Source organism: Halichoerus grypus, chromosome 7 (genome assembly GCF_964656455.1).
Source record: "Halichoerus grypus chromosome 7, mHalGry1.hap1.1, whole genome shotgun sequence".
Classification (NCBI taxonomy): domain Eukaryota; kingdom Metazoa; phylum Chordata; class Mammalia; order Carnivora; family Phocidae; genus Halichoerus; species Halichoerus grypus.
The window spans coordinates 81749571-81765283 of record NC_135718.1 but is presented as its reverse complement, the minus strand read 5'-3'; the positions used below and the strand labels follow the sequence as shown (position 1 = coordinate 81765283).

General features: G+C 39.7%; 1 protein-coding gene across 7 annotated transcripts in view; it reads left to right on the top strand.

Annotated features, from left to right (window-relative positions):
• PCDH15 (protocadherin related 15) overlaps positions 1-15713 on the top strand; it is a 1707782-nt gene that overhangs the window by 1388308 nt on the left and 303761 nt on the right. For all 7 annotated transcript variants that reach the window (XM_078077809.1, XM_078077807.1, XM_078077810.1 and 4 more), the window contains one exon: positions 8141-8273. In XM_078077809.1, coding sequence (XP_077933935.1) covers positions 8141-8273 — 133 coding nt within the window. The remainder of the gene's footprint in view (positions 1-8140; positions 8274-15713) is intronic.

Sequence of the window (15713 nt, the reverse complement as noted above, 5' to 3'; positions counted from 1 at the left end):
CTTGCAGCTGCTCTGGCCAAGCACCCCTGGAACCATGCTCAGTGTGTTCCTTTCTCTCAAACTCAAATGCGGTCTTGAGCAACGCCTCTAAGCTCTTCCCGAAAAGCACACAGAAACAGACAATCCCTTGCTCTTGTTACTGACATCCCAGTCTGTGCCACACTTCTCTCTTGTCCCGGCTGTTGAAACATCTTCTCCTTAAGCTTCCGCCAGTGCCCCTTCCATCCCTTCTCTGTTCCAGGGCCTGGGAGATTCTAGTAACACAGGAAACACACTTTCTTTTTGCTCAAGCTCTCCTTGGGGTCTCACATCTGATCCAAAGTAAAAGACAAAATCGTTAAAAAGACCAGGGAGCCCAGCACACATTGCCATCTGCCACCAGCCAGAGGATGCTCCCTAGTGTCACCTCCTCTGTGGGACATCATCTCCTGCTCCACCCTGCTTCTCCACTCCAGCCCTCACGCCACTTCCTTTTGTCCCTGAGCCCGGCAGCTACCTTCCAGCCTTTAGCTTGACCTTCCCCTCAGCCTGGATGGCTCGTCTTTCCATTTGTCCATGGACTCCGGTCCTTCTGGCCCCTACCCAACCATCTCACTTTCTTTGCAAAGTCTTTCCAGACAAAGTATTTAGAGCTGCAACAGCCTTTCCCTACTTCTATGCCCCTTTTTATCCACTGCACTGACCGCCCTGAGATAGCCTATGATGTACCTTCAGTTAGGGTATGAAGCTGATGGTCTGCCTCGCCTCCTCCCCACTGGAATTTTAGTTCCCAAGGGCAAGAATCACTGTGGTTCCGTTGTCTCTCAAACAATTCGTGGAATGCCCTAGGTGCTTAAAAAGTCATCTGTTTTTCTTGTTTTCCTAAGTTCTTAACAAACATCTTTTTTTTCCCTGTTTTTTAAACAGATGAATTAGGAAGTGAGGCAGTGTAATACAAAACTCAAATAACTTTAAAGAGCTCCCACAACGAAAAGGCAGATTTGAAATTGTTCTGCCTTCTTTCATAGTATACACCAATTCTGTCTAATTTTGTCACTAATAAGTTAAAAAAAAAAGGGGGTGTCCGTGATAGTAAGATTTCCTATTCCATCCAATCAACCATTTACTACACAACTACCACTTACTGTGTCATGGAAATACAAAGATAAACAGAGTGCCATCATGTGCCAAAAAATTACAGTAAAGAGTGGAAAGTAGGACTATAAATAATTAAATTCAGTTCAGCATGGTAAGTGTGTGATTCAGCCAATTTCTCCGCTCTCTGGGGGCATTGAGGAGGGCACTTGTTACAATGAAGGAGTACTTAGAAGGCCTCCCAAGCAGATGAGTTTCGGAGAATGAGTCAAGGTTGACCAGGTGAGAAAAGTATGTCACATTATTTGTGCAGCCTGAGAGGTCTGAAAGAGCTTGGTCATTATGGGTAATTACCAGTCTAGTCAGTGTAACCAGTGCATAAACCAATTCAAGAAGGGACAGGAGAGTTAAGGGTCATTTCATGGAAAATTGAATTTGTTTTTTTTAAGAAGCTTGGACTTATTATCTAGCCTGTGGAGAGTATTCGTGAAGGACTTTAAATTAGAAGTTGAGTGAGAACTTCTGAGTTTAGTTTCTGGAAAATCTGTCTGGTGTCTCTGTGGGAGATGAATTTGAGGGGGACAACACTGGAGGGAGGGAGATGAGATAGGACTCCACCACTGGAAAAATCCAGGGACTAATGGCTTGAACGGGGCCTGTTAGGAAGGTGGAGAGATGGAATCATCAAAAAAAAAAAAAAAAATCTAGACCTTTTTGTCTAAGGTGACAGGGTGGTGATATCAAGTTGGCATGCATGGTTTGGGTGAAGGAGATGAGCTGAATTTTGGACTCATTTAGTTGGATTTGACCGTTGTTCATATACCCAAAAGGCAAATAGATGTATATATATGAACATGAGAAAATGGTTAAGGACTGTTCCTTGAGAAGAAATGAGGAATGCTATTATATACTGACCTAAAGTAAGAGTCAAAGTTTGAATGAATTTAAAGAATAGCCTTTTTCATATTGGGTTATTCTGAAGAGGAGTTAAACATGATTGATACTATTTAATTAGCATGCAGTAGACATTTTACAAGCTACTCTCTATGCATAATTTCTAATCTGAACAACAACACTGTGACTTTGTATTACTCTAAATTTGCAGACCAGAAATCTGAGGCTGAAAGATGATAATTGACTTGGCTAAATGGCCCCTGGCCTACACTCCCACCCACCTCATAAACGAGTTATAGAACCTTCCCCTGAACTAGGACTATTGGATTCTAGACTTTATCTTCCGCTCTCTTCCATAGCCATGACCTTTTCTCATGATTATTCTGGAGAAAAAAAAAAAAAAATACTACAATTGCTTAATATCAGTGCTAATAATGCTAATTTTAAGAATTAAGGCACCTTTTGTTTTTACCATTTAAGCTTTTATTAAAATCCCTTAATAGTCATCAATTTATTTTATGACTTTATTTTCATTGAGGATAGTCCCATGCTATGTAGATCTGGTAAAATCTATATATACTTGTATATTATGACCAATGACTTTTTAACTATTTTATAATTTAATGAGTGAGATTTTATAATCCACTTCTTACTCAGTTCCTATTTGCAAGTCATACCACTGATTTGTCTAAGTAAGCTGCTGCCTACAATAATCAGTGCAATAAGAGGATTTCACTGGAGTGAAATCGTATTCGACTCCGGGAAATAGAATGACATCTTCAGAATCTGAATACACAGTTCTTTTCAGTGACACTAAGCATTTAGTTGACCTGGCCTCATTGTTTTCCTTATAGACAATGGTTTGGACACTAAAAGATCACCTTATAATGTTTGATCAAATATCAAGTGGGACCTACAGAGAATAAAATCTGGATACATCCTTTTTCCCTGCTGAGATAATGTCATGTTCCCTGTAGGATAATGGCATTTGCTATTTTCTGGAGGAAAATTAAGGCTTCACATTGACTTGATGAATGAACCGAAGAGTTGTGAAGTTTTGCTTTCAGTATTTCCTTTGAAAAGTAGAGGCTATTTGAAAATTATCAGCATGGAAGTACAGACCTTGATATATTTTACAAATTGACCCAGCAGGCAACAGTGCTATGTAAACCTACTTAAATCATAACATAAAAAAAAAAAAAAAAAAAGGCAATTTTCCATTTTTTTTCTTTTTTTCAGATTGGAAGTCTTAATTCATAAATTTAAATAACAAAATAAGGCCTATATGAATTATCTATTTATGTATTTGTTATTCTAATTAAGTAAACTTACTGAAGAATTCAGAGAGAGGAGTAATAGTCTGTAATCTTTGTTCTGTTGTGTTGAGTCTCTCATAAGTATAAGAGGACAGATAAAAACCAAAAGATACAAAAAGTAACTTCATTCGGAGATAGTATTTAGTCTATTGGTTTATGTAGGTCTCCTTATACTTATTGAACTGAATTAAATTAAATTAATATTTATTTAAGTTTTATATGAATAAAGTAGTACTATTAGGTATTCATAAAGAGAATGAAGGACAGTCCTGTTCCCAAATATCGTATAATATAATTACGATAAAATGATTGGTGCATGGCATGCGGTTCCTAATTAACTTTTTAACCTTGATTCAGTCACTTAATCTTTCTGATTTTCTAATCCTCTTTTGTAAAATGAGAGGGTTAAATTAGATTGTTTCTAGGGTCTTTTAAAATCTTAAGATTACCTGAGAAAATACATCAGCACTTGGGTTCTACTTTGACCTTCATTACCAAATGAGAAAGAGAAAGCTTTATGATTTTCTTTCTTTTTTTTTTTTAGAAATAGAGATTTATCTACATCATACTGGCAATATTAAAAAATAAAATTTGTATTTATAATTGCTTGATTTTATGCATTTAAGACTAGCTATAAAATGGTAATACAAAATTTCACATAAAATGTTATTATTTATCTAGTGACTGTCCTGTTTTATTATGTGCTTAACTGATGCTGTTGAATTACTCATATTTATTACAACATTAATGGTATCATTTTATTGTGAATACTATTGGTATTTAGTTTCAGGAAAGCTAACTCTGATACCATGCTGACATCAGTGATAAAAAGGAGATAGCATTTTAAAAGACTGGTGCTTATTTAAATGCTTGTAGGAATAGCCAAGAAGTTGAAGATGAAAAATGCTAGACCTTGAAATTGATCTTTCTCAAACAACCCCAAGATCCAAGTGGGGAGGGGGAAGAGCAGAAGCATATGTAATTAGCAATTTTAGCATTTGAATTATTGTGGAAAGGAGCAGAGGAAGGGAAGGAATAAGGTTGGATGAAGGAGAAGCTGGTGTTGGACCACAGCTGTTCTGTCTATCCTCTGCCTGGGGGCATAGGGTTCTTTGTGTTGCATTTTAAAGTTGTCTTCTCTGTAGCAGATACACCAGCATCTTTGGGTGTAGAGGTCCTCTGTGCGGTATTGTGGATGTAAATAGTTTAGTTCCCTCGTGGGAAAATAGTCTTAGGGGAAAGAATAAGGAAACCCACAAAGCATAATCAGTTCAGTGTAAACCATATTCTCATGAGTGGAAAGAGCCTCATATTCTGGTAAAGACTTCATCAAGTATTCCAGACCAGTGAGCTGAAGCTGTAAAAAATGCCAAAAGCAGGAAAGGCCTAACTTTTTGAAAGAAAACTTTGAATCTGGAGTACAAGTGTGTTCTAGGTTAAAAAAAAAAAAAAATGTGAATCAGTGAAAGAATCTCTTACCTCCAGGGTTACCAAGGTGAGTGTTAAGTCAGTTTATAGAGGAAGCCCCAGGCTACTAATTTAAAAAGAAGGTGAGCCTACATGTTTTTTTTTGTTTTTTTTTTTTGCCAAGAGCTCCTGGGCCAGTGGTCTTCTAAATCAAGTGTGTGAGGATATTGTATATCCATAGAAAATGTAGAGTCTTCTGTCCCACACCAGAAGATTCTGATCTAATATGTCTCAACATGGACACTACCACAAACCCACTTTGGGGAGGCAACCAGGGTATCATGCCCTTAAGTATTTAGCCTAGAAAAGGGAAAGGATGCAATTAAAATGTTTAAAATATTATAAGGGAAATTAATAAGGTATATGCAAGCTATTTACCCCATTCCATAGAATAGAATAAGACTCCTAATTTTGAGCAATTATTATTAATAATGGATAAATACGTTTTTATATGTGCATACATATACATATGTATACACAACATACATGCATGTGCACACACACACACACATATGTAATCTTATTTAACCCTTATGCTAAACTGAGGTGTTAGTATTACTCTCATTTTTTTAGATGGCAGTGGTCAAACTGAAATAATTTGCCCAGGATGTGGTACACATCCAAATTCTAACTCAGGAATGTGTGGTTAAAAATCCTGTGCTCAACAACATCCCTCAGCCAGGGTTCTTACCAATATGGCAGAGGGCAGATATTATAGGACTTCTTATCCACAGACAATGTGCTGGCTGGAAAAAGGACAGACTTATAAAATGTTTAAATGACTTGATGAATAACAGATGCTCAAAGAAGCCAGGGTCATGAGGGTAGTAACAGGGAGAGTATGCATCCTGGGGATGCTGCTGGAGCCAGGTCACCACCTGGAAAGATAATAGGTCTACTTCAAAATGAGAAGTGGGTCTCTGTAATGCACATTAAATTTGGTAACTTGTGGATATTTTCCTTCCCACCATGTTTTCCTTTGCATCTAGCCCTAAGATTAATACCTGTAAGTTTATAAGTAACATTTCATCAACCATTTTAACCTACTGTAAACATCTTACTCTTAGGGGCACGTGGGTGGCTCAGTCTATTAAGCATCTGCCTTCAGTTCAGGTCATGATCCCAGGGTCCCGGGATCGAGTCCCACATGGGGCTCCTTGCTCAGCGGGGAGCCTGCTTCTCCCTCTGCTGCTCCCCCTGCTTGTGCTCTCTCTCTCTCTTTATCTCTCTCTAACAAATAAATAAAATCTTTAAAAAAATCTTACTCTTAAATTCTCAGTTGTAAATATATATATAAATATATATATATATATATATATATATATTTTGAAAAGAAAACAATTAGAATTTGATTCATTTTATTGACAGATTTTAACAATAAAGTGATAAATCCAGAGGTCAGAATAAATACAGATACTTTTATTATAAATTATAAAAGCTGATTATAAAAAAGATTTTAATTTGAAATGAGATAATTTTGAAACAATATTGTGATAAATGTTAAGTGTGAATTTTTTAAGTCACTGCACACTTTTTAGAGTGCTTATATTCTATAGGTACTCATCTATTGAGGGTATGTCCAGGAACAGTTTGGGCTTAGGCATAAGATGATAACCTGAAACAAATTTTCAGTGCCTATGATCTGTATTTCTCTGCAAAGCTTTTTATTTTTATTTTTATTTTTGTTTTTTTAAAGATTTTATTTATTTATTTGACAGAGACACAGCGTGAGAGGGAACACAAGCAGGGGGAGTGGGAGAGGGAGAAGCAGGCTTCCCGCCGAGCAGGGAGCCCGATGTGGGGCTTGATCCCAGGACCCTGGGATCATGACCTGAGCCGAAGGCAGACGCCTAACGACTGAGCCACCCAGGCGCCCTCTGCAAAGCTTTTTAAAACATAGTCTCTTTTAGCATAATAATCTCAGAAAAACATTATTGGTGACCATGTATTTTAATTGAAGCAATTAATAAAAAGAACTTTGGTTTTAGAGAGAGAGAGAGCAACAGTGAGTGGGTAAGCTGGTGAGGAGGGGCAGAGGGAGAGAGAGAGTCTTAAGCTGGGTCAACGTTCAGCGTGGAGCCTGACACGGGGCTCGATCTCATGACCCTGAGATCATGACCTGCATTGAAATCAAGAGTTGGACGCTTAGGGTGCCTGGGTGGCTCAGTCGTTAAGCGTCTGCCTTCGGCTCAGGTCATGATCCCACGGTCCTGGGATTGAGTCCCACTTCGGACTCCTTGCTCAGCGGGGAGTCCGGTTCTCCCTCTCCCTCTGCCCCTGCTTGTGTTCCCTCTCTCGCTGTGTCTCTCTCTGTCAAATAAATAAAATCTTAAAAAAAAAAAAAAGGTTGGATGCTTAATCGACTGAGCCACCCAGGTGCCCCAAAAGAACTTTGGGCTATTTTAAGAAAATTCTAGCCCCCAAATAGAAATGACAACAAATGTGTTTTTAGTGAAAAGTGATTTTGTTAAAATAAGTTTAAAGCATGCAATTTAGGCAGTGGTTGTATGGTCTTCGAGACAGAAGGCTAACTGTAGTCCGACAGTAGTGGTAGCATCTTCCAGGTGGAAGACAACTAACTTTCTCATTACTCTAATTTTAGCCAGCGCTACTTCTGTATAAACCTTGAACATCTTGCCTCTGTAGCTTTTGTTAAGCAAAGAAATTTCAGAGTTTAGAGATACCCAAAAAGTTGATTATGTTAGTGCTCATATTTTTGTCTTTATAGTAACAGAGTGTCCCCTTGTCCTTCAAAAAAATTCCCTATCAACACAAGGCTTTAATTAAATCTAATTTCTAGCTTTTCATGGTATATTCTTCAAAGAAGACTTTTGTTTGCAACTAATTTACACAACAATTACTTTATGAGCCTGACTCTTGACATGCATTTACATGAAGCCATTGATGTCAGCAAGAAAACTAATAAAACGCAGCCCGGATTTTGTTTTGTGTGTTATTTTAATCAATACTCCCTCTGCTGGTTTAATAGGAAGAGAGCCCCAAGGACAGCTCATATTACCAGATATTTATAGAATACCTTTTGCTATTAGAAAGACATTAAAAAGTAAAGTCAGAAGTCAAGGCTCCTGTTAATTTATTAGCTTTATTTGTACAGCTATTTGGTTTTAATTCACACTATTAATCTAAGCAGGAAAAAATTGGTACCCTGAGGCATTTCCTTTCTTTTTACTGAGATAATTTCATAGAAACATGATATTTCGGTGGTAGCTTTTATTTTGCCATCCTTTCATTCTGAATTATTTTATTGTTTTCTCTAAAAAATCAAAATGTCCTCTCCTATAAGCCCGACGGCAGACCGCGGACTGCGGTCTGTCATTAAAGGTGATGTGGATTTTCCCCCATCTTGTTTCTGTTCTCTTTCTCTGCAGGCACTCCATCTGCACGGTGTACATTGAAGTGCTTCCTCCAAATAATCAAAGCCCTCCCCGCTTCCCACAGTTGATGTACAGCCTCGAAATCAGTGAAGCCATGAGGATTGGTGCTGTTTTATTAAATCTACAGGTATGCTTCTTGGTAGATATGTAAAGCTCTATGGAGACAACCTTGAAGGCTGATGGGTCTGTTATTTGTGTGTGGGTAAGGAGGAGAATTCACATGTCTGCTTGTACTCTAGTACAGGGAAATTCTATCTGGAAAGGAAAACGGGGCTCATGTGGACGGAGGGTTTCCTCAGCTAATCTATTCTATTGATTGCCACCACTGAAGGACTGACGTTACCTGGCAGGGATTAGCTGTAATCATTACAAGACAGAATAAAGGGACTGGAAACATGCAGTTGAATATTTTGTACTTTGCACCCAAAGAGTCTGCAGCTATTATTTTCTGTCTCGAATTCCTTTGCCCAGCAGGATTTAGTTTTGCTGCAGTGTGGTATGGAGAAAATAGCTTTGGGTTCACGGACGGATGGTAGGCATTCTAATTCTGAGGCAGACAACTTCATTCTGTGGCCATGGGCAAATCTCGTAATTGCTGGGCCTCGTTTATTCATTTAGGTGAAGGGAGGAGGGCTAGGTGATATTTGCATCTGCAGGTCCAGATTCATAGGCATATGAGTTACTTGCAGGATGATTGCTTGGTTTTCACTGTTTATATATTCCTGACTAAAACATATTTGGCCAGAAATGGTTGTATCTTTCACTGAATCTACAAGTCAGGCTTCACATGGTGTTGATAATTGCCCCTTGCTGTAAGAATCATCACGTGACACATCACTCTACTCGTGGGTGTCGAGAGGACAGGGAACCGACCTTCTCCTCGTGTCATTACACAGGAATGGCTGAGCTTGCTGACAAGAGTTCGGAAAGCTGGCCTTGAAGGGTAGGACAGATAGATGTGCATGTGATGCTTCAGGAAAATCCCAGAATCGATCTTTACCACCAGAGGAGGTGACACAAGGCATAGTTACATCTTGCCCACCTCCCATTTGAATGCATACAGCCTCTCACCCAAAGCCTGATGAGGTGAAAGTGGAGATTGCAGCGAATGTTTGAACTGGAAAGGATATGAAAGTAATGAGACACATCAGCCTCATGATCCAGACATGGGAAGTGAACCCCATGGAAAGTAACTGGGGCCTAGATCAGTTGGTTACATTTTCATTATGTCCAAAACAGGGCTCATTCCCTTAGATCCCTCAGAGTACCCGAGGCTGCCAGAACTTTGTCTGGCATTACCAGATACTTCTCTGTGCCTCTGCTCTAGTATCTATTTGGTTGCTTTTCCCCAGGTAACTACAGAGACCTTGCTTCTGTGGTTCATTTACTATTAAAATATGTGGGAAACAAGATTATGTGAAGGTAGTCATATTAGCAACAAGAAAATTTGGAGTATTTTAACGGACAAAATAAAAGAACCCCATAGTCTCTGAAAACCAAATATGAAGGCAAGTACATTTAATGGAATAATGAAAATCTTATATATATACATATAATCCACATATACAAATATATGGATTTATTTGTGTAAACAAGAAGAAAAGCTAAATAAATCCTAGATTTGTGAGATTCAGGCTAAGAAATTGTACACTTTTTATGTTTAAATATTCCTTCAGAATGTGCCTTTGTATGATTTCCCTTTCTATAAGGTAACATAATCCTACTTATAAGATGGCCCTAGGTCTCATTTCAATAAATCCCAGAAAGGTCCAGGAACCATATTATAGGAGAATAACTCTACCTGTGAGTTAAAGATGAAAAGGAGTTGGTCTTTTTCATATCTCAAATTTCTCTACTGTGAAAGCTGAGCGAATATGTGAAATGACATTTCTCTTCACCCTTCCTGCTTCTGGTAGGAGCAAAAGAAAGGGTACCGATTGCAGTGGCAGTCTCTATGGGAAAGAATGAGGGTGTCATCACCAAGGCTTTTTTCCTAAGCCACCAGCCATTCCCTTTTGCTCCTGATCAACTGAGACTGAATTTAAACTAGTGACCTAAAAACTGAAAAGCTTCTACCAAATTACTCTCCCAGAGACTTCTAATAACAGAACGCATCAGTGGTACCTGGGGCTCGTCCTCCTCTTTTTCACACGCCGCACTGCACACTGCTGACTCACTGCTCAATTTAGAAAGGCAGGATTTGTGGAGAAATATATTTTCCCAGGGAACAGCAGCCTGGTTTCAGCATGATCTGTTTTGACTGAGATCAAAGTGGTTTCTTCTCAGAAAACAATCCTTCTTTCTCCTCCTCCCTTCCCCTTCTAAGTATTTTCCTTCCATTCTGTCTCAAAACTGCTGGGGAGGCTGTGATTTTCCTCAGCTTATTAAGGCTGTCTCGACTGGCTCTGGCATCCATGGCATTCAGTGGGGGAGAATGTGAACCAGGGCTCTGCTTTTCCAAACTTCCTGTGCTGAGCAGGGTTGGCATTAGGTGGCATTTTTTTTTTCTTCCAGAGTTGGTCAGATCCTTCTCCAAAGCATTATTGTGCACCACCCCCACTTGCCAGCGAAACCTATTAGAGGCGTGTGCCCCAGCTGTGCACTGGGATCATGGGATCGTGGGAGCCCCTGTGCACAGATGGCCCCAATGTCCCATCATGTCCATCTTTAGTCTAAAATCAGCCATGGTGGGCACATTTATGCTACAGAAATTAGAAGATGCAACAAATCAGTACCTTTCACTCCATCCACAGCTAGTTGTTAATCCTTACCAGCACACCACCGGATGTGGAGCCAATTTCTTCAAGTACTTAAGTAACGAGAATATATTAGCTTCATCAGCCTCCTCCATCTTTGTCCCTCTGAGATTTTGAAATCGCCTTGTACCATCACCATTACCCTGGTGCTCATATAAAAATAGTAATAGGTAATGTGTACGTGGCACTTAATGAGGCACCTGCCTTTACAGATAGCTAGGATATATTCTGCACACACTCAGACTCAGAACTTCAGCAATTTGTGACTGAGAAGGGTTATATCTCACTCCCACTGTATATCCACCATGGATCAGTGCCCACTCCATCCTCCATCATTCACCCCATGTCAAAATGAAAGGGCAGCCTCTATGCAGAGCAGTGTTGTTCTTCTGACAGAGTGAAAAACAGGCACAATAAACCACAATTTGGATCTTAACGCTTCTCCCAGAAGTGACGCCTGACCCTGCTGCCCGCGGTTCATCCACCAAACCCAGGCACAGACTGCTCCTGAGCTCCTCAACTCAGGGATGCATAATTCTCCTGTGGGAGACATGCACTAACTGCCTGGCTACTCTGATGTCAAGAGCTGTGGGTTCTTTGGTTCATCGCTTGCCTTCCATGTTATTGCAGGCAACCATTTTGCTAAATGAGTTTTCACTGCCAACCATGATTCCCATCCTGATAGCTTCCAGTAACAGTTTCCTCACCAGCTTCCAGTCTCTTGAAACCATGCTACTTATTTTCTGGGTGTTTATTAGGCACACTCCACCTTTAACTGTCAAGTTGGGATCAGTTAGGATAGCTAGGTTTATGTTGCCAAATTCCATAGTCAGTGCCATCAACAGTCAGCAGAGACTGTGCTGTATTCAGTCTTCACTCCACAACCCAGCTGATGAAGTGGTCTCTGCCTAGAACAAGGGATTTCCTGAGGGCAATGTTTGCTGTGGGAAACACAGCAGAACAAAACAAAACCCAGTTCTTCATTGTTACCTACAAGTGAGGCATGGAATAACTACCATATTTTTTTTTTTTCCATCGGCCAAAGCAATTCATATGGCTACTCCTGAGTTAATAGGTCAAGAATGTACAATCTTCATGTAGACAAATGGCACCTTAGGTTACATGGCAAAAGCTGATGTCAGTGGAACAGGGATATCTTACTTTCCCTAGAAAGGGACTGCCAGTATTTTCAAAATATTAACTTCGAACATTAAAGTGTATAAATATGTATGCATTTGTTACCATTTATATAAATAAAATAAATAAATAAAACTTCGGCACACATAATGTTTCCCCATTTGATTCTTATAAAAACCCAAAGCAATTGGAGCTATTATCATTGTAATTTTACAAATGGGGAAACTGAGCTACAAAAAATGAGAAACCCATTGCTCAACCAACATTCAGAAGTCTTCACCTGTTAATCACCCTCCCTGCTCCCCACTGCAGAATGCTTCCTATTTCACTTTCTAGACCAAGAGAAAATGTATATTCCCTTTACAAACAACTTATTGATAAGCAGTCTTTTTAGAAATAGCTGAGTCATTCATATATCACATAGTCCTTTTTTTTTTTTAAGATTTATTTATCTTAGCACATGCATGTATGGGTGAGAGCGGGTTGAGGAACACAGGGAGAGAATCCTCAAGCAGACTCCTTCTTGAGCATGGAGGCCAGTACAGGGCTCCAACCCATTGACCCTGAGATCATGACTTGAGCCAAAACCAAAAATCAGTAGCTCAAAAAACTGAGCCACCCAGGCGCCCCACATAATCCATTCCTAAAGACGAAAGGTTAAAAGTTAGTTGTCACAACACCAAATCCTGCATCACATCCATTGTTTCTAATAACAAATAAAGATATCAATTAATTGATTTAGTAGAATTCGATAAATCAGAGTGTTTAACAAGTTCTCTTAATTCAAATTATTGTCTCTACCATAATACTTCTCAGTTATTTATTACCTTTTATTTTTAATTTTTCACTTATTAGTTGTGATGCATTTTTGGAGGTCAGCTACCTTAACCTACTAAAACACAGTTGTGTGTCCTCGGCTTCTGTATGATGCACCATTGCATTGGGTCACCACTCTGACCTAACACATAGGTGGGTATTATCTTTATTCTCTGGCAAATGAGGAAATGGAAACTTAGAAACAGCAAGGTTTGGGAGCCAGAGTAGTTTTTTGGGTTTCTTTTTGTTTTAATTTTCTCCCCTTTGACTTCTAAATCAGGATTCTACTATATCATATTATTTTAGTTTCAGCTATAGAAAAACTATTAAATTTTCTTTTTTCCCTATGGGGTGGTGGGTGTTTTTTATATTACATTAGTTTTGTGTTTTCCAAAGGTTAATTTTATGATGTTTATGAAGGTAAAATATATGACAGATTGAAGGGAAGATCCGATTTATCTCAATAGTCTCAGGAATAAACAATTAAAGGAAATGTTGGCTATTTTCCTCTCTCACATAGAGGTTATAGACAAAATATGGATTATAACCTGGACAAAGCACGGTTAAGTAAAAAATACTAAATTCTCAGATCCTACCTCAAAGAATTCCTGGTCGTTAATAGGATACTCTCCAAGAACCCAGGTAGGAGAGACCCCATATGGTTTTGGAGACCTCTACCATAGAAATAGTGAGGGTGAATGTTTTGGTCCTCTAGTGGTTGCTGGTCCAGTGTTTCTCTTAGTCCAAGACTGAGAGAAGAAAATCCAAGAGGAGGTAGGGGAGGTTGGCATCCAGTTCTTTAACCAAATGGCTGCTGAGATTTGAGTCTGTGCAACGGCCCTGGGGGGCGGGCACTGGAACCAGGTGTCATGGTGGAGTGGGCAGTTGGCAAGAGGGTGTGGACTGCTGCCCACATTGTAGGTAAGATTATCCTGCCGGGGGCCATAGAGCTCAGAGTGCGGGCTCCTAAGTGTCAATAAAAATGAAGGGAACGAACTGCAGCATGTGGAAAAGAGACATGCATGCACACCAATATGTACAACAAAGGGCCACCAGCCGAGCATTACTCACGAATGTCCCTCAGGCACCACCAGTCCCTAGGATGGCGGCTTGGGATCCAGCCCCGTAACAGTGGAGTCTGCTGGTGCCAATTCCTCCCACACTGATCCTCATGCAACCTCAACACAGTCAGTCCCTTTAAGAAGCATGTTTTTCCCCTGTAGCCTCTCTATCCCAGTGTCAGAGGGGAAATGAGAGGAAGAAAGATGAATACGAGTGAGAAAATCACACACTCGAAGTCTCTAGAAACAAAATTGGCTTTAAAGTAAAAAGGAAGGGTGCCTGGGTGGCTCAGTCGTTAAGCGTCTGCTTCGGCTCAGGTCATGGTCCCAGGGTCCTGGGGTCGAGCCCCGCATCGGGCTCCCTGCTCCGCGGGAAGCCTGCTTCTCCCTCTCCCACTCCCCCTGCTTGTGTTCCCTCTCTCTCTCTGTGTCTCTCTCTGTCAAATAAATAAATAAAATCTTTTAAAATAAATAAATAAAGTAAAAAGGAAGGTGTCCTATTAGGAAGAGTTAGAGAGTTTTGCTAAATGACAGTTGTAGACTTTTAGACCAAGACATGGCTGGAGGAGTCAGCTGTACGATGGAAGCGGGAGTGAGCAACACAGCAGCTTGAGAGCAGCCTGGAAGAAATGAAGCCATTTCATTTCTTCTCCAGGAGATTCCTTATCCAAACTGGGCACAGGATAATGCAGAGCTGAACTTTTGTACTTACAACCAAAACGCACAGGAAGGAAAAAATTCAGAGATTGCATGGAGGTTCAGATCTGTATTGCATTTGGCATTTAAATCAAGCGTCTCTGGCCTTAGCCCTACTTCATTCCCACACTTCTCGGCTTGATGCCTTAAGTAAAGTGGAAAAGGGCATGATTCTCAAGGCTTTGACTTTATAACCTGGCTCATTCATGATGGAGCACTTAGTTTCTTGCACACTTCTACAGACAAAGTATCTAGTCATTGGCTGTAAGTTCATGCCTGACTGTAAAGAACAAATCTTAATTATAACAAGTTGGGGATCAAATGATCCACCCGCCTGTGGCTGGGTAGGTCATCTCAAAGGGAAGCTCAAGTATACTTTATAAACTGGTTAAGACATGTCCGTCGGGATAGAGTAAAATTCTACCCCTCCTTGCACACATATGATCCTTGAAGAGTGAAGAATTGGGACCAGGGAGAAATAAGTGAAATGGCAACAAAAAATAAAAAAGAATAATATGCAGACACCAGATATAGCCCAAAAAGCCTAAAATTTTTACTGACTTTTTACAGAAGAAAAAAAAAATTTTGCTAGCCTCTGCGTATACTGTGAGTAGTCATTCAAAAACAGACCAACAAACCAAAAAAAACAAAAAACAAAAAACCCTCACACACATAATAGTGCCCATCCATTATATTGAAATGAAGTTTAAAGGTGCCACTGAAAGAGATAAGATATAATACATACAGTCCTAAGACCTAGCATTTTAGTTTCGTATAGTAAGTTGAACTGAGTATATTAAATTTAATTATTTAAACTGCGTCAGAATAATCTGTTATCTGAGCTGGGTCTCAGGTGAGCTAGCTGAAAACAGAAGCAACGTTAGTTACCAAGGGATGGTGTGTGTATATAAATATTCAGGTCAGTATTTGCGTATCAATAAATACTAGATGAATAAAATAATGAAGACTAATGTACCCTTTGGTGTAGAACAGAAAGCAGAATTATAAGAGCTTGGGAAACGGGGGAGATTATTGTCTTTGGAAGCACAGATGAAACGGACAGCATGTAAATTGCGTAGCTCAGTGCCCAGAAATAAGAAA